Below are 26,110 nucleotides of genomic sequence, written 5' to 3' on the forward strand. Positions count from 1 at the left end.
AAAACTTCAGTAGCTTTCCATTGTTAGGGCAGTAAGTTGAAAAAAGCCTAATATTCAGTGCCAGCATTATTTGGTTGTCACCAACTTTCGAAACTTTATCTGGAATTATTCCCTTGCACTCTGGAATATCTAGGCCAGGGATTGGCAACCTACAGCCTGCAGACCAAATCCAGCAGGCTGCCAATTTTTGTATGGCACTCCTGGTAAGAATGATTTTTGTATTTTTAAAGGTTTGGACAAGAATATTTTGTGACATATGAACATAAATTTAAATTTCAGCATTCTTAGTTTTTTCTTTTTTTTAACAGTGACTTTTATTTTTTTACATATTTCCTATGGTTGATTTCATACTAAAATAGTTAATTTCTGAAGTTGCAAGAGAAACCTTATGGCCCTTATCTGCTCCTTTACAGAAAGTTTGCCAACCCCTGACCTAGGCATACTTCTGTTTCAATCTCTTCACCTACCAAGATTCCTTCCTTGGAATGTACTACTCCCACTCATTCCTGCTGTCACCTCCATGAGATGTCAAAGTAGAATTTTCAAAAAAATTTAAAACATGAATTCCCCCACAAATATAAAATAGTAAGCCAAACATTTAACTCATTGCCAGAACCAGCAAGATGGTAAAGCTGGTTCCAGGAGCATTTAAGGAAGTAGGTATTTATAGGCATAAAAAGATTATAGGTTAAACAAAACTGATTACTGTTATCCCAAGCAATAAAACTAAGTTTGAAGTTAGCTTTTCTACCACTCAGAAATTTACAACATAACAAGTAAATTCACAATCTTTGAACTCCAACCATATAATAAGAGTCAAACACAGGTACCTTCTCCCAGATAATAATCCTTGGGCAGGCAGGTTAAAACTGTCACAGTATGAACTGTAAGGTCATCATCCCTCCACTCCTTGTCTTATTTCCATGTTTCAGGTAATTTTCCTTAACAAGGTCTGTCCTAATCCTTCCGGTCAGTATCGACCTCTCCTTTTATACTCCGATTACATTTTGTACTTCTATTATCCTGATTTGTGCATTTTATTTTCCCCAATAGGCAGTAGGCTCCTTAAATCAGTATTTTAGAGCTAAGACTTAACCTTCCTTTTTTTTTTTTTTTAATCCTCACCGGAGCATATTTTTTCCCATTGCTTTTCATAGAGTGGAAGAGGGAAAGGGAAAAAGGGAGAGGGAGGGAGGGGGGAGAGCAAGAGTGAGAGAGAGGCATCATGAGAGAGACATATCGGTTGCCTCCTCCACTGCACCTGCAACCAAGGCAGCCTGCAACCGAGGCTCTTGGTGAGAATCCAACTCAGTACCCTTCAGTCCGCAGGCCAAGTCTCTAACCACTGAGCAAACAGGCTAGGGCTAAACCTTCCCTTTTAACGGGATTTGGGCATAGGATCCAATGTCCATAGTTCCCAATACCTGTCTTGCACAGCATAGGCACTAAGACCTTAATGCTGAATATGAAGCCTCCAAACACTTTCCAAAACGTCTTACGGCACTTTCCATAAACCTCCTTTGTGTTCTAAGTACATTGGTGTACTTCTCCCTCACTCCGCTGTTACATGGCCTTCTTCGAGTGTTGGCACGTACCGTTCTTTGTCCTCTAGTTACTATCCCTCATTGCAGCCTAACCGAGTGCCTTGCACAAAGCGGTACTTCCAGAGATCCGTTAGAGATAGGGAACCCCTCCTCCCCCCAACTGATGTGCCTGGGGTCACCGACAGTTCTAGCCTCTCCATTCCCACAAACCTAGACTCTCCACTCACATGACCTTCCTGTCTCACCTACAACAGTAATCTCTCAAAGCGGGGCAAACGCCAGACCCAAATGGCAAACGTTTCTCCTCTGCCAAAGACCTCAAATTTCCGCTGCCCCTGGACCTGTTTCCAACCTTCAGAAAAATGGCGAGGTGGACCAGGCCCTGGACTCTGAAGTTAATCCCTTTCCGCAAATATCACCAGCACAGGCGACCTTTTCACATCTTTTTTTTGCGGTGGAATGTTTCCTCCGCGGGCTTGTTTGTTCCCTCAAGAGTAACCAAACCCCTATTCCACTTTTCAAGTCTCCCGACTCCGTGCGTCCCTCCGCCTCAGCCTTCCTCCCGTCAACACAGCCGTTTCCCCGGGAGATCGCCCACAGCGCGCGGAGAGGCGGTTAGGTCGCCAACGGCTTTCCAACACGACGCGGGGAGAGCCGGGGAAGAGGCGGGAGCTAGTCGAATCCGAAGGAGCAGGCGAAGGGAGGGGCCAAACCCCAGGAAGGATCGCGAAGAGCTGGGAGGCCCCGCCCTTTCCGTAGATATCTCTAGAAAGCCGCGCTGGAGCCCGAAAACAAAGAGTGCGCAGGCGCGGCGGCAGGGCCCGGGCATTTTGCTGCGTCACCAGCCGCCGCCCGGCCTCACCAGCCCTCGCTCGCACGCACGCACGTTCATTCTCCGTCCTCGCGCCCCTTTTCCTACACTTTCCTCCTCTCTCCGACCGGAGGAGCCGCTCTCTCCGCGCGGTGCATTCTGGGGACCCAGGTCGAGCCCGCCGCTGCTGCCGTCGCCTGAGGAAAGCGAGAAGAGGCCTCACCGGGGAGAAAACGCCGGAGTCGCCGCCGGAGTTTAGTCCACTGCCCAGCAGCTACCGCCGGAGAGGCCCACCCACCCACTCACCCGTCCCCCTGCCCCGTTCACGATGTGAGTGCGACACCCGCCGAGGGAAGGTCGCCCCGGCGGGAGGCCGAGGCCGCGCTGGGGGCTGCGGGGAAGTCGCCCACTCCTCTCCCTTCTCCCGCTTTCGCCCCTCGGCTTTCTTCCCTCAGTGGTGGCAGTGGTTCTTGGCTAGGGGTGGGAGATCCAGTATCTTTATTCCGGTTGCCGTTGGCGGGTGGAGGACATTTTTCCTCCAGATGTCCGCTTCCCCCACCTCTAAACGGTCCCTTAGCTTCCCCGTGCGGGAAATCCCACTTTTCCCCGTCTTGGGAGTCCGGGTTACTCCTAACTCTCCAAAGTTAGCCTTAGGCCTTAATCTCCAGTGAGTTTTTTGCCATGCGGCACCCTGGAGGCGTGGACCCTCTGAAATTGCTATTTCGGTACTTAGGCAGTCTGGGTCTGCAGCTCTGTTATGCCCTGGGCCAAGTGCACCTGTGGTGGGTGCTACCAGAGGTTGGCGGTGCTCCTCGTAGAGCACCACGCGGGCCTCCTCCATGAGCGACAGGGACTGCTAGGCAACTGGAGGTAGGCCATACCGTCACCACAACTTACTTTCCTGTCGGGTGTCGTGATTTCTCGAGTGTGGGTCTTTCCCGGCCCTCTCCTAACTCCAATATCTCGGAGGGAGTGAAGGTTGCCAGAACTCAGCCGTGTCCCTGGCAGCGAGGAGTTACCATAGAGTAGGTAGTTCTGCACGTGTTGAATCAAAAGATACCTGTGGATATGTTCTGTGTTCCATATTAAACTTTAGGCAAGGTTTCATTATCCTATCTTAATGTAGAATCGAAACAGGTATGTAATTGCTTGCTTGTTGTCTTAAAGAGCTTAATTTTGTTTTACTACAAATTCTTTAGCAATCTTAGTTTTATTATAACAAAGGAAAATCTTAGCGATTTTAGCCGAATAAGAATTTTTGGCACTGCCACTTCAAGGCCTTAAACATTCTTTTCAGGAGAAGCTTTACGTTTTCAGATGTGAGAACTGCTGGTTTTATAGTTTTTTTGGTACTCACTGCTCCCTGAAAGTTATGTATGAAAAGCAGTTGAAGGGGAACAATTTTTATTCCTATAAAAAGTAATGCACTTTCAAGGGTTTTCTTAATAAAATAATAACATTAACAGTGAGTGTACTGGGCTAGAATTCTAAATAGAAAGGATACACCCAGCCAGTTGATGTCGAAGAACAAGCCTTGAGAAGTATGCATGTATTACTGTAAACCCCTTTATACACTAGAATTTTGGAAGAAATTCCCCTTCCCCCCCAAAGTAGTATCCAATAGAAGATTTTTAAAAATAGCTTTTGCTTTTCCCTTCAAAATCTCAATTCCAAATTAATGTAGCAGGATTATCAATCTTAAAATATCTGAGTAGAAAATGAATCCTCAGATAAAGCATTACGAGCTTTTAATAGATTAATGTAACCAAACTATCTTTTTACAAAGAAATACCATTGTTTATTATACTTTTAAATAGAAACACTTTGGAGAGATCACTTAAAATAGGTAAGAAACGTTAAGTTTGTGAGTAGATTAAAAACTCAGATGAAAAGTGTAACAATCACTGTTCCAAAAAGCAATCTATATACTTCCAAGTCTCGAAGAGAACAGATAAGTTGCATCCTCTAAAATATTTAATATATGCCACCTTGCAAATTCTTTAGGTGATCTTACTGAACTAGTGATTTGAATGAATTTACAGGATGAATATTATGAGTCAGTTATTTGAGTTGGAAAAAAAAACCTTTAATGGGTCATCCAGTCCTAGGAAGAATCTGGCTGATAGGATTCATTTTGTTGATGTCTGATATAAACATTTTTTTAAACGTGGAGATAGGCATGCTGGGTATCTTCAGGATTTGGGGGTCTGTTCTTATGTGAATGCTCTTCCGTAGTGATTTCCTAGGTAAATTTCAGTCAAGTTTTTAAAGTTTTGTCTAGTAGTTTACACAAAAGGCTCAGTCTCTCACCTGTCTTGGAGAGGTCTTATGAGGTCCTTCCTCAGGCTCAAAGGACCTGCCCAGCCAATTATGGGGAGTGAGGGTAGAGAGCAGTGCTATTTATTTTTTAATATATTTTTATTGATTTCAGAGAGTGGGAGAGAGAGAAACATCAATGATGAGAGAGTCTTCATTGATTGGCTGCCTGCTGCATGCCCCTGACTGGGGATGGAGCCTGCAACCTGGGCATGTGCCCTGACTTGGAGTTGAACCTCTATCTCCTGGAACCTAGGTCGATGCTCAACCACTGAGACACACCTGGCCAGGCACTTTTTTTTTTTAATTAGCTGTTGGTTTTAATTCTAAGTTGGACCCATAAACAATAGATATAAAGTAAAATGTTTTATTAGTTTTGAGCTATTTGAAGTAATTCTTTCTGGTGTCTTGTACTTAAATTAATAAACTGTTTAGAAACATACTGTGACTATCTTTAACGTTGGTTAAAATCTTTACTTTGCCATCACTCCACTTTGTAGGATTGAGCACCCAAAATAAAATGATCAGTTCTTAGCCTCCAAAACAATTTGTAATATTGAGTATATAGTTAATTTCTATAAGTTAAGGAAGAGTAACTGATGATGATGGCCTTTGTTAAGTGTTGATTTCCTAACCACTGTAACTTGGCAACTGGATTCTTTATTTACCCCCCCCCCCATACTTAGTTAGACTTTAACTAGAAGGCAGTAAAAACTGGAATTGACAAACCACCAGAGTGTAGACTAGTAATGTACTGTACTGTTAATTAAGATTTTTCTGTTTAATTGTATTTTCTAGTTTTAAAATCTAGAAGCTGTATTATTTTGGGGTCTTAGATGGTTAGTGATTGTCACTTTTCAGGAAAAATACCTTTGTAATATCAACTGTTTAGAATCAGCATAGCTCTTAAATCCTTAAAATGATATTTTACCTGAGTTCTTACATTGGGAATTGTTGCATTTAGTGTATTTTGCTTGGGAAATATTGTTTGTTGTAGTAAATTTTATTGTTTACTGTATAGATTGGCAGTGCAGATTTTAAATTGAGGTTAACTTCCCAAGGGCGTTTACTTTAAAGCTTACCTTGAGCAATATGTCCTCTCCTATGTTGTATTCCAAAGCCAAATAAAATGTGCTGTCATGGGTTTTCTGTGCAATAGTCGATCTTCACCTATAGCTATACTTTATTGCTAAAAAGTGTTTATATCAGGGCCGTTTCCAACTCAGTATGTTTAATTATTTCATGTACTGAAAAGATCTAAGTTACAAATGTGCGATTTATATATATATGTATATATATTAAATTTCAGGATCTAGTTCTTCAAATATCAGTTCATACAGTGCTAATTAGTATAAGGGGCTGTCCCAAATAGTATTGGAACCCTATTCAGGAACCTAGCATTCCTGAAAGAGGGCTTATTTTTTCCAGAAAGAATAATTTTTTGGGTGGTCCTTTTCCAAATAAACATATCTCTGTGGTTCAGTTTTATTATCTAAACTACTATTTCTGTTAAAACCTGCACCATTTATTTTTTATTTTTTTTAATCCTCACCCAAGGATATTTTTCCATTGCTTTTCGGAGAGAGTGGAAAGGGGAGAGAGTGAAACATCGATGTCAGAGAGACATCAATTGGTTGCCTCCTGCATGTGCCCCAATCCCACGCCCCAAGCAGGGCTGAGGATCGGGCCTGCAAATGAGGTACATGCCCTTCAGTCCCGGGACCCTTCAGTCCTCAGGCCAGTGATCTAACCACTATGCCAAACCTACTAGGGCATCTGCGCCAGTTCTTGACATAAGATAATGGAGGCAGTGAGAGATTGACCTTGTTTGAGTCTTATTTGTATGAGGAAAATTGTTTTATCTGCTTTGGGGATGTATGTACAAAGTGGGAATGTGGGAAAGCCATAGAGTTGCTTTGGAGGAAAGGCACTAAGTTTTTGGGGGGAATGTTATCTTTAAGAACTCAGCTTTCACCCTTCTATTTTAGAGCGAGAATTACCAAATAAAGGGACTAGCACAGAAGTTCACAGACATTCTTTGTTCACCTCTTGGTGTCTTTTTTGTTTGTTTTTGTTGATGGTGGTGTTTTTCATGGTGCTACTAGGCCAAAAGGAATAACCTAGCAGTTGGTTAGGTAGTTGGGTACAAACATCTTAAGTATTTTGTCTTAACAGCCTAGTAGCTGTTTGAAAAGCGAGTACACATGAGTTGAAAGAAAAATGGAATTTCTTGTATAACCATGGTTACTAATGGAATGGAATGCAGTACTTTTGGGGCACTATATAACTACTTATAGCTTGAAATCAGGTTGGATACTTATATCTCAGTTCCTGTTCTCCATTGATATTTTTGTGGGTACTTTTTTTTTTTTTAACATAGCAACCACCAAAAATCCAGCTTTGCAAAGATGCAACCTAATGGAGAAGGATGTAATGCAATCTACTGTTGAAATTGAACCACTTAGTGTTTTTTGGGTTTTTTTCCAATTACAGTTTACAGTCAATATTATTTAGTATTAGTTTCTGGTGTTACAGTATAGCAGTTAGATAATCATACACTTCACAAAGTGTTCTTGATATTTCCAGTACCCACCTGGCACCATACATAGTTATTACAATATTACTGATTATATTCTATATTCCCCATGTTGTATTTTACATCCCCATACTACCAGTTTGTATTTCTTAATTCCTTTACCCCTTTCACCCAGTGCCCTAACCCCCCCAACTATCAGTTCTCTGTGTCTATCAGTGTTTCAACTTTATTTGTTCGTTTATTTTGTTCTTTAGATTCCACATATAAGTGAAATTATATGGTATTTGTCTTTCTCTGACTGACTTATTTCATTTAGCATAATACCCTTTAGGTTCATCCATGCTATGGCAAATGGTAAGATTTCATTCCTTTTTTGTGGCCAAGTAATATTAATATTTCATTGTATATATGTACCACAACTGTTTTGTTTTGTTTTGTTGTTGTTAATCCTCACCTGAGCCAAAAATGTTTTTCAGAGAGAATGGAAGGGAGGGAAGGTACCGGGGAGACAGACGGACAGACAGATAAATCTGTGTGAGAGAGACACATCTATTGGTTGCAGCCCCAACTTGCCCCAACTGGGCTGAGGATTCACCCTGCAACCGAGATTCATGCCTTTGACCCAGAATCGAACATGGGACCCTTCAGTCCTCGGCCGATGCTCTAAACACTGAGCCAAACCGGCCAGGCAGGACACCTTTTTTTTTTTTTAATGAGTTTTTTTCTGTAACTCTTGGTATTTAAAGATATTCTGGAATGTATAAAATATTCGTGAAGTGAATCTAGTTTTTAAGAAACTTTTCATATACTAAAAATATGTTTAGCTTATTCCTAAACCTAGAACGTACTGACTCCGTTATTTAGCTATAGTGAAAAGCTAGTCTTCTGGTTCCTGTTGTTTTATCTTAGAATTCAAAGTGGCCTTTTAATTCAGACAAATATCATGCTCCATTAAGAATAAACTCATAAGGGTACTATCATTACTTCTGAATAAAGTGTATGAGGTTGTGTACTGTTAGAGAATATCTTAATGCTTTCCAATATTTTTCAAGATTAAATATATATAAATGTTACTTTTCAAAGTACTAACAATGAAAGGAACTGGTACATCATCTGATGTGCCAGCTATTTATACATTAAGAAAGATAAAACATAATTAATAATGGACCTGATCCCATTACCCTGTATTTCTTAGGAGATGATTTTTGGACTAAATTTCATCATCTATCTTGAATGCACACTTCTTAAGGGCAGAGATTTTTGTGTATTTTGTTGACTGCTGTATTTCCAGAACAATTCCTGGTACCATTTTAATTAATTTTTTTGAGTAATATTCAAACTCAAAATGTATTTTGGCTATAAGGCTTAACTACATGAAGTGCTTGACATGGTGAGAGATGGGACTAGTTCTGGGGCCTTCTCTTGGCCCTCTATTCTGCTGTATGACATCTTCAGTTAAATTTAACTATATCTCAGATAGATTAGTGGGGAATAGTTGAAAAATAAAGTTAGTGAGTGCCATCTGTAAATCACATCACTGATTTCAAATTCTGTTAGTTGAGGCATTGCTATATTTTGGGAAGTCTGAAAAAGAACCACCAAATTGGTATGTACCCTAAAGTATATTTGACTTGTTTGTAAACCCTTTATTTTGGGAATGTTTATTGTTTGAAGTTTGTTGGTCAGACTGATGTTTCTCTTACCTGTGGAAAATTACCATTTGTGTTGTCCTCCTTTAATTCTATCCTTCCCCTCCCCCTCAATTTTTAAAAAATCTAAAGAAGTTGGTTTTTCAGTCAAAATTAATCCTTTTCTCCCCACTTTTTTTGTTTAATTTCAGTACAAGGCTATTGAAGACAAACTTAATTTTAAAATATTTACCCATTTTATCATAAATATTATTGTTAATAATATTTGTATCACATTTTGCAGTTCCTTAAATAGTTTTTATAAAAGTAGAGGATTATTTTTTAATCCTCACCTGAGGATATTTTTTCCACTGTTTTTTTTTTAAAAGAGAGCAGCGAGGAGGGAGGAAGAGGGGGGGAAGGAACGTTGACGTGAGAGAGAGACATCTATTGGTTGCCTCCCGCTCTTGCCCTGACCGGGGCTGGGAATTGAACCTGCAACCAGGGTACGTGCCCTTGACCAGGAATCAGACCCATGACCCTAGCCAAACTGGCCAAGGCAAAGGTAGAACATTTTTATTAAATAGTCATTATTGCTATTTTCTTCAGTACATTTACCTGTATGTGTTGAGGAGCCTAATGTTTTGTGACCAAATGATAGTATCCTATTTTTTCCCCATAACTTAGAGAAAGAATTCTTTTTGTTGTTGTTTTTGGTTAAACTTCACCCGAGGATATTTTTTCCATAGGTTTTTAGAGAGAGTGGCAGGGAGGGAGGGGAAGAAAGAGGAACATCAATGTGAGAGACACACATCAACTGGTTGCCTCCCACACCCATTCTGATCAGGGCTGGGGATTGAACCTACAACCCAGGTATGTGCCCCTGACTGGGCATCAAACTCATGACCCTTCAGTGCTCAGGCCAACACTTAACCACTGAGCCATACCTGCCAGGGCTACAGGAAGAATTCAGATATTAATGGTTTGTCATATTTGTATATGATAAAAAATTTTAAACAAATTTGTCCGACCAGTGTGGCTTAGTGGTTGAGTGTCAACCCATGAACCATGAGGTCGCCGGTTCTATTCCTGGTCATGGCATGTGCCTAGATTGCGAGCTCTATCCCCAGTGTGTAGTGTATGGGAGGCAGCCTATCAGTGTTTCTATCTCTATATTCCTCTCCCTTCCTCTTTCTCTAAAAAAAAAAGAAAGCCTGGCTCAGCGGTTGAGCATTGACGTAGGGATCCAGGAGATTGCGGTTTGATTCCTGGTCAGGGCTGATGCCCAGGTTGCGGGCTCGATTCCCAATGAGGGGGCCGCGGGAGGCAGCCGATCAATGATTCTCTCTCATCATTGATGTTTCTCTCTCTCTCCCTTCCTCTCTCTGAAATCAATAAAGATATTTTTTAAAAAATAATAAAAGAAAAAAATTTGATTGGACACTACCATTACAGAAAGATACTAAAGATTTCCGGGGGAAATACACCAAAATAATGTGGAACTCTATGGAATGAGTATATAATATATATATATCCCACGAGGTTGATCTAAATCATATATTTCAGGGAGCCAAATTTGAATTATTATGGTATTAACTAAGAATTGTAGGCCCCTCACTTGAATATTACAAACTTTCATTTTACTAAATTTACATGTACAGACCTCAAGATTTTGCATGTTTGCTATGTAATGTTCTGGAGTTCCTGCTTATAAAAACTTTTGAACTTTGGAATTTCTGAAAGAAAAGGAAGATAAAGATGGAGATTTGACCGTAGTGTTGCCTATAGAGACAAGTCATATGCTGTAGAATTCTCTTATATATGGAATTTTCCCCCCTCAAGATTTCCAAAGTTCTAAAGGGATTATAGTTACAATTAACGTTGGGTGTTTTTTTAACTACCCAGTTACAGAATAAAGTAATATCCTTTCTGTTGTCTCCAGGGACATCTGTGACCTAGCCCTAACTTGGTTTTTCCACCTTAAGCTTTATGAATTTACCCCAAGTATAATATGCCTATTCTACCAGTTCATAAAAGGCTTGAGGTGTTTTGTCATTTATAATTCAGTGTGCCTTGCACATTGTAAACTGTCAAAAAGAATTGCAGTAACTGAGAAACTTTCCGTAGCAAATTTTTCCCATTAGCTTTGCTAAATGTCTTAGTTTTGGTGGGGTGCTATAATGTACTACCACGGACTGGGTAGCTATAAACAGAAATTTATTGCTCACTGTATTGGAGGCTGGAAGTCCAAGATCTAGGTACCAGCATGGTTACCTTCTGGTGAAAAGGCCAGACCCTCTTCCTGATTCATAGCTTCTTACTGTGTCCTCACAACAGTGAAAGGGGACTAGGGGATCTCTTCTGGGTTTTTTGTTTTTTTTAAGAGAAAATAATCAAATTTAGTACATATGTTTGGGAACGCCGCATACATGAGAGAATCAGGCTCCACATGCAGGAGAGGTTCAGAGATAAAGGGAACCAGAGTATGTAAGGCATTCTGAGCCTAGTGATGAGGTAAAGTGTCTTGCGGGCTTCAGAAGGTCATTGCAGGATGATAAGGGCAGACTTTTAGTGAATAGAAGTATGCCCTTCCCTATAGATAGGTCAAAAGAAGTTATCTGATAATCCCTTTGGCACCTTGGCCTCTAATTCTGAATCTTCCCACGCTGGCAAGGGTGAGGAGGGTGGAAGTTTCAACTGAGCCTGCTGCTAAAGTTGCATTTAGCTCAAAACAATCTGCATTTGCCTGTCTGATGTGGTTCAGCGGTTGATCATCAACCTAGGATCCAGGAGTTGGTGGTTCGGTTCGTGGTCAGGGCACATGCCTGGGGTGCGGGTTTGATTCCCAGTAGGGGGTGTGCAGGAGGCAGCCGATCAATGACACTGTCATCATTGATGATTCTCTCTCTCTCCCTTTCCCTTCCTCTCTCTGAAATTAATCTGCATTCTACTGGAGTCTTATGAGGCGTTAATCCCATACGGGCTCTACCCTTATGACCTCAGCACCTCCTTTTAAGACAAGCTAAGGAATTTTAGTCAAAACTATAGAGGAGAATTTAACATTCTATGAAATTTAATTATTTGAATAGACATAGCCCTAATGTGGAGCTTTGAAATTCTTGTCAGAGGAACTTGGAATGTCCCACTGTGGGGACTTTGCATGGTGTTTGTTTTTTTGATATTTTTAAGTATTGGATTATTTACATAAGTTTGCTGAGATGTAAAAGGGTTTTGTGTATGTAGGTGTGCTACTATTAAAATGAATTAATAGACTTGAACAGTAGTTACAAATTTTGCCAATGTTAAGATAAAGCTAGAGGTAAATCCGATATAATTTAGGAACTAGAGTTAAAGCTAAATCAGCCCCTGTCTGGGTTAATAGGAGAAAAAGGTGGTGTGATCCTCATTGAAGACAAAAAGATTTCATAAATATTTTATTTCCCTTTTTTTTTTTTTTTAATTTCCCTTTTAAATGAGTGAATATGTTTATTACTGGTTTGGGTTGTGTAGGTTTTTGGTGGTTTAGATCAGGGTTATCTAGTAAATATTAAGCTTTGCAGTTCACAAATATCTCTGTCCCATTCTTGTTTTTACAACTCTTCAAAAATATAAACTTTTTTTAAAATATATTTTTATTGATTTCAGAGAGAGGAAGGGGGAGAGAGAGAGAGAGAGAGAGAGAGACATCAGTGATGAGAGAGTGGTCATTGATTGGCTGCCTCCTGCACGCCCCCAACTGGGGATCAAGGCCACAACCCGGGCATGCACCCTGACCAGGAATCGAACCGTGATCTCCTGGGTCCTAGGTCAATGCTCAACCGCTGAGCCACGCCTGGCTGGGCTAAACACATTTTTGGCTCCTGGGCCAACCCTGGTTTAGATCATTAAAAAATTTTTTCATGTCTTTTTTTTCCCAGTTGATTTGAGAGAGAGAATCATCAGTTTGTTCCACTTATTTATGCATTCATTGGTTGCTGCTTGTATGTGCCCTGACCAAAGATTGAACCCAAAACCTTGGCATATTGGGACAATGCTCTAACCAACTGAGCAACTCAGGACTTAATTTTTTTTTTTTTTTAATATATCTTTATTGATTTCAGAGAGAGGAAAAGAAAGGGGGAGAGAGAGAGAAGCATCAGTGATGAGAGTTGTTGATCTGCCTCCTGCACACCCCCGACTGAGGATGAAGCCCGCAACCTGAGCATGTGCCCTGACCAGGAATCGAACCCTGATTGCCTGGATGCCAGGTTGATGTTCAACCGCTGAGCCACGCCTGGCCGGGCTTAATTTTTTAATTTTGTTTTTATTATCAGGAAATAATTGTATTAGTTTGCTAAGGCTGCCATAACAGAGTACCAGAGACTAGGTGACTTAAACAGTACTATATTTTTTCACAGTTCTGAAGAATGGTCATTCAAGATCAAAGCATTGGCAGGGTTAGTTTCTTCTGAGGCCTTGCTCCTTGGTTTTCCTTAGCTCGCAGATGACCATCCTCTCCTGTTTTCACAGGGTCTTCCCTGTAATTGTCTTAATCACTTGTGAGGACACCAGTCATTTTGGATTATGTCCCACCCTCAGACCTCATTTTATCTTAATTACCTTTTTATTTATTTTAATTTATATAAGAGTTTATTTGAGCCACACTGAGGACATGCCAGGCAGCAAGATCTCAAAGGCTTCTACTTACTTACTTATTTTTTAATCCTCATTCGAGGATATGTTTTAGAGAGAGAGAAACATCAATCGATGTGAGAGAGAAATGTCAATCGGTTGCTTCCCGTATGCACTCTGACTGGGGATGGGACCTGAAATCTTTTTGGTGTATGGAACAGCAAACACTCCAACCAACTGAGCCATCAGGCCAGGGTTTAATTACCTTTTTAAAGGTCCATCTCTCCAAATACAGTCACATTCTGAGGTACTGTTGGTTTAGGACTTGAAGGTATGAATTTGTTGGGGCGCACAATTGAGCCCATAACAGTGATATAACTCTAGATTACTTAATGTGAATTTGAGAAAAGAAAAAAGATGCTCCCCTGGTCCTAATATCCTTAATGTAAACAGAAACTGAAGAGCTTACATGTTTCTTTGTTTTGTTTTGTTTTAAAATTTATTTCAGAGTGGAAGGGAAAGGGAGAGAGAAAGAGAAACATCAGTGATGAGAGAGAGTCATTGATTGACTGCCTTCTGTATGCCCCCCACTGGGGATCTAGCCTGAAACCCAGGCATGTGCCCTGACCTGGAATCAAACCGAGATATGTTGGTTCATGGGTCGATACTCAGCCATTGAGCAACACCTGCCAGGCTGTTTCGGTTTTTTAATCCTCATCCAAGGATATTTTTTCCATTGCTTTTCAGAGAGAGTGGAAGGGGGAGAGAGAGAAACATCAATGTGAGAGAACACATTGATTGGTTGCCTCCCGCATACACCCTGACCGGTGCTGGGGATTGAGCCTGCAACTGAGGTAGGTCCCCTTGACCGAAATTGAACCTGAGACCCTTCAGTCCATGGGCCAATGCTCTAACCACTGAGCAAGACCTGCTAGGGCCATACTTAGTTTTTGATATAGCTATGGTAATAACCAGGTCATTGTTAGTGTGCTCCTCTTCCATAACTATAGACTCTTTAATAGGGACACAACTTGACATTTACAATGTAAACAGTGCTTTTTGCACTAACAAAACTAATTTCTATATCGCCTGCCCATAACTAGGTCTCCACAGTTTCAGTAATCTTTTTTTTTTTTTTTTTTACGATTAGTTTATTTGAATCAAGATACAGACTAGGTCACAAATTGCACTTATTTGGTAACTCTTAGGTCTCTTAATCTAGAGCAGTTCCCCCTTCTTTCTGCCAGTGATCTAAAACCATTCTGAATTTGTTGCTTCCTTGTGGTATCATTTAACTTGTTCCTTTTCCTCATATTTCCTTTAGACTGAAATTAAGTTTACTGTGGAATGTATCATGTTGCATCAAATTAGGAGGTATATATTTAGTTGTCTCACTTTCAGTGATGCTAAGATCCTAAATTCTTTATCAATTGTTTATCTAGTCATTGTTAATTGTTCCATCCAGCGGTGATTACTGCCATATCAGTTTAAGGGCTGCAAAATAGTGATTTTTACCCCTCATGTTTTATTCCACACCAAAGTGGAATTCCGTAAAGAAGTTTCCTTCATGAACTGGTCCTATTCAGTTATGAATAAAGGCTCATAAAGGGAAAGCAGAAAAAATGCCTAATTTTTTTTTTTTTTGCCAATTTATAAAATAAAAATTGGAGCTGTGGCACCTTCTGGTGATAAAGAATTGTGGGTAATTTGTCTTTTTTTTCTTTTTTCTTTTTCATTGACCTCAGAGAGAAAGGGAGGGTGGGGGGAGGGGGGCCAACATCAGTTTGCTGTTCCACTTTTTTATGCATTCATTGGTTGATTCTTGTATATGCCCTGACCTGGGATCCAACCCAAAACCTTGGTGTATCTGGACAATGCTCTAATCAACTGAGCCACCCCTCCAGGGATGATTTTTTTTTTTTTTTAATATGAATCAATTTGCAGTCATTCTTTCTGATGCTCAGATTGTCATTGACCGATGTGAGAGACCTTAATTGCCTCCTGTTCTGACTGTGGCCTCATTTGCGCAATGAGATATTCCAAGGTCATCTATATATTTCCCCACTTAGGGCCTGAGGTCAGCCATTTCTCTGTAGGAATCTTGGTTTCTTTAGGTTGGAAATAGTATTTTAGCACTGGGCTATTCATTGCTCCAGATTGTTACCATTAGTGCTTTTTTTTAATAGGGCTTATCTGGTTACTTCAATTTGAAAGTCTATAAACCTAGTCTTTTAAAGTTTAATTATTAAGTTAGCAAATATTTTCAGTTAAAGACAACATGCTACCACATATTGAGAATACTGTTTGGGCAAGGAAATAAGTACAAATAATGTGTGATCTATTCATAAAACTCCTAAGTTGTTTGTTAGCTAAATTAACATACTGACATTAGAAGTTGTGATTCCTGTGCTCGCTTCAGCAGCACATATTCTTTAAAAAAAAAAAGAAAAAAAAAAAGGCTCTGAGCCCTAGCCCGTTTGGTTCGGTGGTTAGTGTCAGGACTGAAGGGTCCCGGATTCAATTGTGGCCAAGGGCATGCACTCTGGTTGCAGGCTCAATTCCCAGCCCGTCAGGGCACGCGCAGGAGGCAACCAATCAATGTGTCTTTCTCACCCCTCTCCACCCCCCCCCCAAAAGAGATTGAAAAATCCTTGGGTGAGGATTAAAAAAATAATTTAAAAAAAGAAGCTGTGAATCCTTAGTCCACAGAAGTTTAGTTAGATGTCTTTTTTAGAGGTACTTATAAAAATCTTGTGTTTTTAATATGCCAATAGATTTTTTAAAAAGTAGATTTACCCTTGGTGATTTGCCGGTATTTAGACTTTGGAAACTGCCATCTGTAATTCTTAACCTACTTCATTCAGGTCTGATAACAGTGTTCCAGAGTAGAGTGACTAGTCAAGTTTGACAGTTGTGTAAAAATGTTGATGAATAGTTGGTTGCAACTTTTATTTATAGAAGGGACTTTAAATTGCTACTCCGTAGGGTTGGGAATTTCAGAGCTTGGAAACAAAACAGTTCCTTTCAGTTGAGTTGATTTTTGAGTAGTGTTTGAACATACAATAACTAGAATTTTAAACTTTTATTTTGAAATTATCTTGGGTTTACAAAAAAGTTGAAGTATTTTATCACATATAATCCTTTTTTACTATTAGTCAACCATATTTGACGATATTTGCTTTTAGCAGTTTTTTAGCCATATTCCAATGGATGGGTAGAACTCTAGGCAGCTAACACTATGAAGACAGGGGTAATACTGTATTGCAAGGGACAGAAGCACATGAATAATATTGAAAAAGCAAATTCTTCAGGTTGCTTCTAGTATAGTATACATTGGATACATATATAGATAGTGTAAAGGTGAAGCTGGAAAAAAGTTTAGTTCTTTATCTGATGTCATTATTTAGAATCATAGAAAGATTTGTTTGCCCAGAAAAAAGCTGCAGGTAAGAACTTTTTTGAGAAGAAATAACTCTCATTTCTCATACTTTCCCCACACTCTTTTTTATTGATTTGAAAGAGACAGGAAAGGAGAGAGAGAGAGAGACACATCAATGTAAGAGGGAAACATTGATTGGTTGCCTCCTATTTGGGGATTGAACTGACAACCTGGGTATGTGCCCTGACCAGGAATCAAACCCACCACCTTTTGGTTTACTGGACGACACTCCACCCAACTGAGTCACACCAGCCAGGGCCATTCTCATACTTTTAAATTCCCCCGACAATTCCTAGGATTCATTGTAAAGTAAAAATGTTGAATACTACATATATCTCAGTTGACAGTGGATTAGTTCTGTCAGGTTTTTTAATTCTGTGAAGTTGAATTTTAGGAGCAGGGCTCTAAAGGAGTGACATAAATTTTGACAGGGCTACCTAAATGACTTAAGCATTGTTTGTTTTATTTTTAAGTGCCTTTTATTATAAAATGAGTACCATTGTGTTTACTTCAAATGTAGATGTTAGAGTAAAAATGTAGTTTCCATTAGAATTTGTAATAAACTGCCTCAAAATAAGAAATGCTCTAATAGAATAGAGGAATATATTACTTACATGCTAAACTTTGGAGGTTATGTAAATATTCAGTTAATGAATTCCAGCTTAACTTTCTCTGATTTTATCTCTTTGTAGGCAGCCTGCTTCTGCAAAGTGGTACGATCGAAGGGACTATGTCTTCATTGAATTTTGTGTTGAAGACAGTAAAGATGTTAATGTAAATTTTGAAAAATCCAAACTTACATTCAGGTAAATTTCCATTTTACATAATTGGGTAAAGCTTATTTTAGACAATTGAACAATTTTGGCTTGCTTGTTCTGTGTTTTCATTGAAGTTATATTAATCTTTACCTCTTTGAAAAGGCTCATTTTTTTTTTCCCCCCCTCACAGTTGTCTTGGAGGAAGTGATAATTTTAAACATTTAAACGAAATTGATCTTTTTCACTGTATTGATCCAAATGTAAGTAGTATTGATACTTTAATACTGATTTAAATCATGAGGAAGTGAACATACTTCAAATACTCTTTTTAACAGTAAACTCTTAATTCTGTTTTTCTTAACAGTTCAGAAGGCTAATTAGGTATATTTTGCAATGTTTTCCCCTTCTGACCACTTTTCTGCATATTCATTTTGTTCTTGTTTTTACTGTTTAAACTCAGGGCCATACGCTTCAGGCTTATCTAAGTATAGAATCTTTAAACTGTTCTGTGATTGTGTGGTGAAGAAAAATACTGACTTTTTTTGCAATTGGATAGCTTATGAAATTTTTAGTAGTTCGGGGATGTTTCAGAGTTTAGGGAACGTGTAGGGAAAGGAATTAGAAAGGAGAGGTGAGAAATGTATGACAAGATACTTTCTATCTTATAGTGATGCTGGAGAGATAAATGGTGTGATAATGTGTTTTTTTTGTTGTTGTTTTTAGGATTCCAAGCATAAAAGAACGGACAGATCAATTTTATGTTGTTTACGAAAAGGAGAATCTGGCCAGTCCTGGCCAAGATTAACAAAAGAAAGGGCAAAGGTAGGTTTTGGGGGTTTTTTGTTTTGTTTTTTAAGTTTGATATTTTTACTTTAAGTAATAAAAGATACATTGGTTCTGTATGAGGAACATAGTGTTTGTTTCATAGTGAAGTACTATTACAGCCTTGCGTTCTGTGTTTTTCTCTACTTTGAGATATATTAGGGTTTTTTTTGTGTTTTTTTTTTTAATTTTTTATATGTCTTTATTGATTTCAGAGAGAGGAGGGGAGAGGGAGAGACAGAGATAGAAACATCCATGATGAGAGAGTCATTGATCGAGCCCGCAACCTGGGCATGTGCCCTGACCGGGAATCGAACCCCAATCGCCTGGATCCTAGGTCGACGCTCAACCGCTGAGCCACGCCCGGCCGGGCGAGATATATTAGTTTTAACTTAAAGCTATGTGTGGTCAGAGTAAGATCAGTCACAGTTGATGCAGAATCTTTTGCATTCAGGAGGCAGACTTTGCTAAATTACATATTTTGGTGCCACTACACAAAATAAGTTAACCAGGTATCTTAGCATAGTTCCTATCAATGAATTTTTGTTGTTGCTTTAAAAAGTAAATTTGTTTAACAACCGAAAGAAGCTTCATAAAACTATATTTAGCCCTAGCTGGTTTGGCTTAGTGGTTAGAGCATTGGCCTGCAGACTGAAGGGTCCCAGGTTCAATTCCAGCCAAGGGGTACATACCTCAATTGCAGGTTCTGTCCCCAACCCTGGTTGGGGCGAGTGTGGGAGACAACTGATCAATGTGTCTCTCACATTTATGTTTCTCTCTCTCTCCCACTCTCTGTGAAAAGTGATGGAAAAAATACCCTCAGGTGAGGATTAAAATAAAGAAAAAACTATATTTGTGCTAATTTCATGGCTCGCTAGTGGGTATGAACCCATAGTTCAAAAAAATAGTTTTAAGGTACATGCCAATGAGTGCAAGTTAACCTAATCACAGGATGATGTTTGTGTTGGTCTATAGCTTAATTGGCTTAGTGTGGACTTCAATAATTGGAAAGACTGGGAAGATGATTCTGATGAAGACATGTCTAATTTTGATCGTTTCTCTGAGGTAAGTTCTTTTAAATGCATTCTTCTGCTCTTCCAGTGTATTTCTATGGAGTCAATTTAATTTGGTTTTAAAGCATCTAGTGGTATTTAAGACATGCATTACTTTTCTTTGAAGGTCATTCTGCAGTAAAACTAAGTCAGATCTCAACAATAGTCATTTATTCCTAAAATTTAACATTCTTTTACAGTTTTTTAAAAATTAGGGTTAAGTTCTAAAGTTGATGTATAAAGATAAAAAATAAACCATATATTCAGTCAGTGCAGTACAGCCAGGTGTTTTTCTAACACTGGGACAGATTTTTTTTAGGAGTATGAGTATAGTAATTGGCTTGCATTTTGGAGCCATGTAATATGAATATAAACCTTTAAACACAAGAATCATGGTGGGATGTGTATGAAGAGTGGTGTGTAGGGATATTGTAGTTTGCAAAGTCAGGGAAAGGGTTTGAGTAAGCCTGTTTTTTCCAAGATGTCACCCAAATACTTATTGCCATGACCAAAGAACAGTTATTGATATGCCTTTAGGTAGAATAGACCTTTATCAAATGTACTGCAGGAAAGCTAATCAGAAAAGAGAACATTAATCTCCATGCCCCATGAAATCCATTTCTCATTGCAATTAGAAAATTTAATTGACCAGGCTCTGTTTACATTTTTTTCTTGAAAAGTAAGAGTTAAAAGGAGTACGTTTTCAGCTTCACGTATGCAACTGCTTATTTAACATTCCTCCTTACATGGCTCTGGCACCTTAATTTCAAAAGAGGGAAGGGAGGATACTTTTGTGACTTTCCTCAACTATACTATTTCTTACCTGTAGTAATTGGTGCCACCATTTACCCAGCTGTGCATGTCACAACTTTTTAACACCGTTCTGTTTCACTGCCTCTCGCTATCCAATATAATGTTAATTGCATCTTTGTTGTTCTTTTATTTCCTAAAAAGCTCTTGAATATATTCACGTTTCTTTATTTCTATTTCCATTGTATCCTCAGCACCTCACATTGTGCTTGGCACATTTGGAGCATTTTTTTCTACTCAAAGAAACTTACTGAAGGTGTTGAACATTGCCTGTAGACATAGGGAAACTTTACTAGTTACTCATATTATTGAAGACTAGATTGCCCAGAGTTTTTATACTAAGAGATTTGACTAAGTATTTAACTCTAAAGTCTAGGTAAGCAAATGTACTTGAAGTCTTTCATTGTTGTTTACAAAGTTATACATGGTTGTGTAAATATTTTAAATTTTAAAAGTTTAAACATTACAGAAAAGCTGTAACTTGGGGAGGTAAGTCTCTCCCCATCTGATAATAGTTTCATACTTGGCTATTTATACCTCTTTAAATAATACACTACTTGCTTTATGATCAGAAACAACTAAAGATGGGAAATGAGTACTTCATGTAAGTATGTTCTGTTGTTAGTCCCATTTTATTGTAAGTATATGAGGGTATTTACATATACAAGGTTGTTTTCCACTGTGTGTACCTTTTCTTTCAAGAATTATGTTTATTTTCTGTTTTTAACTTAGTTATTGCTTTTTGACCTTTGATTGAATTCTCAGGCCTTTTATTGGCCTATTTGGGCTTTCTGATTCTTCCTGCTTCAGTTTTACATGATCTCACTCATGTGGAATCTAATGAACAAAATAAACTGATGAACAAAATAGATCTAGAAGCATGCAACAGACTGACAAATCTCAGAGGGAAGGCAGGGGTTGGGTAGTGGGTGGGGAGAGATTAATCAAAGAATTTACATGCATATTTGCATAACCCAAGGACACAGACAATGGTGTGGGAAAGGTCTGGGGGGGTGGCGAGGTTGCGGGTTGGAGGGGATCAATGGGGAAGAAAAAGAGGGCCATCTATGATACTTTCAACAATAAAGATAAATTTAAAAAAATTTTTTTTCAGACCTTTTATACAAACTCATCATCTCAAAGGACTTTATTTTAAATCACTTGATTCTTCACAATATTTAAAACTATAATGAGAATACTGTTTTATGTCAGTCAGCTTAGGAGATAAGACTTCAACTACAAAAGATCCCATGATTTTCCTTAACCATCAGTGGTAACTGCTTATTCAGGATTTTGGTGTTTAATTTTTATATCATACATAGTTGTCTTGGATGAATTTTAATAACTTCACTTTTTTTCGATGAAAACTTAGATTTAACTTATAGAATTCTATAAGTTTTCAGGATTTTATATATAATTATCTATAATCTACCTTTTCCAGAAAGGGGAAGTACTTACTGTTTATTTTGCTTTTTTTATTGGTGGAAATCTGTGGCACACTTAAGGTTTATTCTGAAGTGTGTAACCTAATAATTAGGGCTTAATTTAATATAATTTTTTTAAACATCATTTTTAAAACTAATTTTTACACTTCAAATAGATGATGAACAACATGGGTGGTGATGAGGATGTAGATTTACCAGAAGTAGATGGAGCAGATGACGTAAGTATAAATTGTTTTGTTTACTTAATAGTAAGAAACAGTGTATTTACAAGTTTGATATAAATTCAAGATCTCTTTATTTCTACTTCTTGGTGATATGGGTGTGTGTGCTTTTAATGTAAGGAAAAGCAGTTTTAAAAATGTGCCCATTTTCGAGGGATTGAAACCTACTAAGGAACCCGGTGTCTCGTGGGCCATTCTTAAAGGGACCAGATTTCAAAAGAATCATTGCAGAGAGACATCATATGCCTCATTCAACTAAGAGTAAGTTTAGGGATTATTTTTACAAAGTTAAACAGGTTTTATAAAAGCGGGATTGATCAGAGATTAAGTAAACATGGACATTGTGAATCTATATGAGGATATACTGGGTCACTCTTCTCAACATTCCCCCTCTGGCATTCTGTTAACATCGTTACGAAATTTGTTCAGCCCTAGCCAATTTTGCTCAGTGGTTAGAGCGTTGACTCTCAGACTGAAGATTGATTCCTGGTCAATGGTACTTACCTCTGTTGCAGGCTCAATCTCTGGCTTGGGCAGAGCTCCTGTGGGAGGCAGCCAATCAATTTGTCTCTCTCACATCTATGTTTCTCTCTGTGTGTCTCCTCCTCCCTCCCACTCTCTCTAAAAAAAAAAAAAAAAGGAAAAAAGTATCCTCAGGTGAGGATTTTTTAAAAAAATTTGTTCAATACAGTTAGGAAAATACTTACTTAGACAATTCACTAGCTATGATTGGAGTTCATTGTCTTCTATCAGTCTAGTGGTCTTTGTATTGAGCCATTTTCTTTCATTGAATGTCAGGAGAGAAGGGAAACCATTTTATACCAAGAGTTCAGTCTGGTTGATTGAGGGATTTAAAAGAAGGACTCAATTCCTGCCAAAAGGCATACATCTTCCTCACCTGTACATCTGTAAACCCATTCTTAAGTCAGTTGATTAAATTCGTAAGCTTGATATAATCACCAATCTTAGCTACTTTAGTGATAACTAAAGCAAACTCTTTAGTTAGCAGAGGAATGTTTGATCAACTTGGTAACTATTTTTTTATTTACCCTTCTGCAGGATTCACAAGACAGTGATGATGAAAGTAAGTGTCTTTGTAAAAAATATGTTTTACACACTAATATTTCACATCAAAGACCAAACTCTCAAAATAAAGACGTTAACTTCTTTATAATTCTTAGAAAGATAATTATTACTTCTTTATGGCCTCTAATAGCCAAAGTGGAAATTTGAATGATTTGAGATTCAAATTAAAAAAATAGGAAACTATTGAACTCTATTGCTGGCTGCTTTTCCTATAAGACTTTGAAGTTAGTAGATTATTTCCTTGTCCTTCATACTAATCTTTTTAAAATCCTTTCAGAAATGCCAGATCTGGAATAAGGAATGTTGTCATCACCGGATTTTGAGAAAGAAAAATAACTTCTCGGCAAGATTCATAATTGAGAGAATTCCTGAGTTGATAGCTCTAAAGGCAGATGCTGCATTTGCCTCCTTTAACCCATTTTTCAACCTGTTTGTTTTCTTAAAGGCTTCACTAAGGGTTGATATGTACCATTGTATAGGGCAATTTTAAGTCAGCTAAGGCAATAACCTTATGCATGAACATTTCCCAGACTTCCATGATGCTGTTGAGGTCCTAGGCAATTGATACAGCAGTTGTGATAAATAAAAACATTTCACCTAAGTCTCCTTTACCTTCATAACATAGATACTGACATGTTAGGAAGCTCTTGGATTATGGAAAGATAACTAAGTTTTAATTTTAGAATATGGACTCAACCTGGCTGAAACAAATTGGTTGATACCTTAAACTGGTAACCTATTCCTCTGGTATATTCTTCAGGATTGTTCCACTAAAGTTTTATTTTTCAAAAAATTTACTTCATATTATTGTACGTAAGTGATCACTTGTCAGTGTTCCAAATGTATCTTAGCTAAAACTAGTAAATGCCCTAACTTAGATGGTTTTTGAAGCCTGTACATTTGGTATTGTTTGACCCTTAAACTTTTACATCTCTTAGCATGGAGGACGAAGAAGGCTGTACATTGTTGCTTGAGAGTCTGTACATTTAGACCAAATTTGTATTTGCACTGTCAGTATGGCAAATGAGTGAAAAAACGTTAATACACTATTGGATTTTTTATTTCTTTTTTTTGATCCAGCTTGAACCAGGGCTGAAAACCTCAATTTATGTTCATGACAGTGGGGATTTTTTTTAATGTCTACATTCTTTCTAATAAACTGTTGGAAGACTTCTTGGCTGTCCTTTTAAGTGTCTGGTTTACTGTAATTTCATGTATTACCATTTACTGGAATGGAGTTATTTTCACTTGAGAAAGAATTTGGGAATATTTCTCTGTTCGGAAAAAAAAAGGCTTGCTGTAATGTCACAGGAAACCTTTTAAAAGTGGATCTGTAATAGCAAATTGTAGATGCACTTTGCAGCAGTTTGAAAAGAAAGTGCTGTGATTTGATTGAAATAAAACTAAATGTGTTGTCCTCCTCTAACTCTGAGCTTCTGCATTTTGGCAGTTTTTTATTCCCTCCAGCTTCTGTGTATTTGTTATAGCATAGTCATGCTTCATCTTTCAGCACTTCTTTGTGTCAGACCTGTGTTGCAGGCAGTGTTAAGTGCTGGGGATACAAAGATTAATCTTTCAGGTAACTGCTATGTTCAGAGCTCATAGACTAGGCTGGGGGACAAACATTGGACAAAAACTTGGTAGATGGGAATTGCAGTAATAGATATGCATAGGGCATAAAACAACATTTCCTTCCCGTGTTATGACTGTTCAGAATGCTGTTCAACACTATGTTCTTAAAATGCTACAATGAGAAAATATTCCTATTCTTGACATTAAACTCTGTTATGTTACAGAAGTAACTTGGGTTCTGGTCCTCTAAGGGATTGCAGTTCCCTCAAAGCCCTAGGTTTTTCCACATTGGGAGGCATGTTTAAAATTCTATACTTTAAGAAAATTATTTCAGACATAGTTTTCTTGCTTTGGAGCATGCCAACAGTATCAGTATAATTGATAAAATAGTGTAGTTCTTAGCTTCAGGGAAAAACTTTAAAAAAGCTCAGAAATCCTATTTTTAGCCCTGCTGAGCGTGGCTCAGTGGTTGAGCGTCGACCTGGGATCTAGGCAATCGGGGTTCGATTCCAGGTCAGGGCACATGCCCGGGTTGCGGGCTCGATCAATGACTCTCTTCATTGATGTTTCTCTCTCCCTCTCCTGTCCTCTCTCTGAAATCAATAAAGATATATTTTAAAAAAAAATTAAAAATCCTATTTTTAGTTTGATTCTCTTGAAAAACTATTTTTTGGGTGTGGGGATCAAACTGTTTTTGAGGGACTTCAGGGGAAGATCGACAGTGAGATCGGACATCCTCAAACCAGCTTGGATCTCCCCACTTTTATAGTTGTCAAAAATTGAAAAACAATTTTTGTGTGTCAGATCTGGAATTTAAAGGTTTCATAAGGATTCACTGGCTTACTGCTAGCCATTAGGCTATAGAGCATTAAAGTATAGCTTGATGGCCCGGCCAGGCGTGGCTCAGTGGTTGAGCATCGACCTAGGATCCAGGAGATCACTGTTCGATTCCGGGTCAGGGCGCATGCCCAGGTTGCAGGCTCAATCCCCAGTCAGCATGCAGAGGCAGCCGGTCAATGACAGCTCTCATTGATGTTTCTCTTTCTCCTCCCTTCCTCTCTCTGAAATCAATAAAGATACATTTTTAAAAATAAAGTATAGCTTGATGGACTTCTGGATTCCATCTATCTTTTAAGGTTCTTTAACTTTAAAAATCTGTGTTCAAACATTTGAATGGTTTAAGTTTGAATGTGGGATAACATCGATTATCTTTTAAAAGTTTTTATTGATTTCAGAGAGAGAGGGAGAGAGAAAACAGCAATGATGAGAGTCATTGATTGGCTGCCTCCTGCATGGCCCCTGCTGGGGATTGCGCCTACAACCAGGGCGTATGCCCTGACCTGGAATCAACCAAGATCTTAATCATAGGTTGATGCTCAACTGCTGAGCTACGCCGACTGGGCTCTTTTGTACATTTTGATATGTGGTGATAAAGGTGCTATATTTCACTTCCTAACTG

General features: G+C 38.6%; 1 protein-coding gene across 1 annotated transcript; it reads left to right on the forward strand.

The window, feature by feature from the left end:
* The first annotated feature begins 2,083 nt into the window (after window positions 1–2,083).
* On the forward strand, window positions 2,084–24,252 carry PTGES3 (prostaglandin E synthase 3). Its single transcript, XM_081128386.1, has 8 exons — window positions 2,084–2,685; window positions 17,578–17,691; window positions 17,834–17,903; window positions 18,367–18,465; window positions 19,441–19,530; window positions 21,928–21,990; window positions 23,053–23,077; window positions 23,357–24,252. Coding segments are annotated over exons 1-8 (483 nt in total). The 5' UTR covers window positions 2,084–2,683; the 3' UTR covers window positions 23,377–24,252.
* The last annotated feature ends 1,858 nt before the right edge of the window (window positions 24,253–26,110 follow it).

Source organism: Miniopterus schreibersii (assembly GCF_964146895.1).
Source record: "Miniopterus schreibersii genome assembly, chromosome: 2".
NCBI classification, from domain to species: domain Eukaryota; kingdom Metazoa; phylum Chordata; class Mammalia; order Chiroptera; family Miniopteridae; genus Miniopterus; species Miniopterus schreibersii.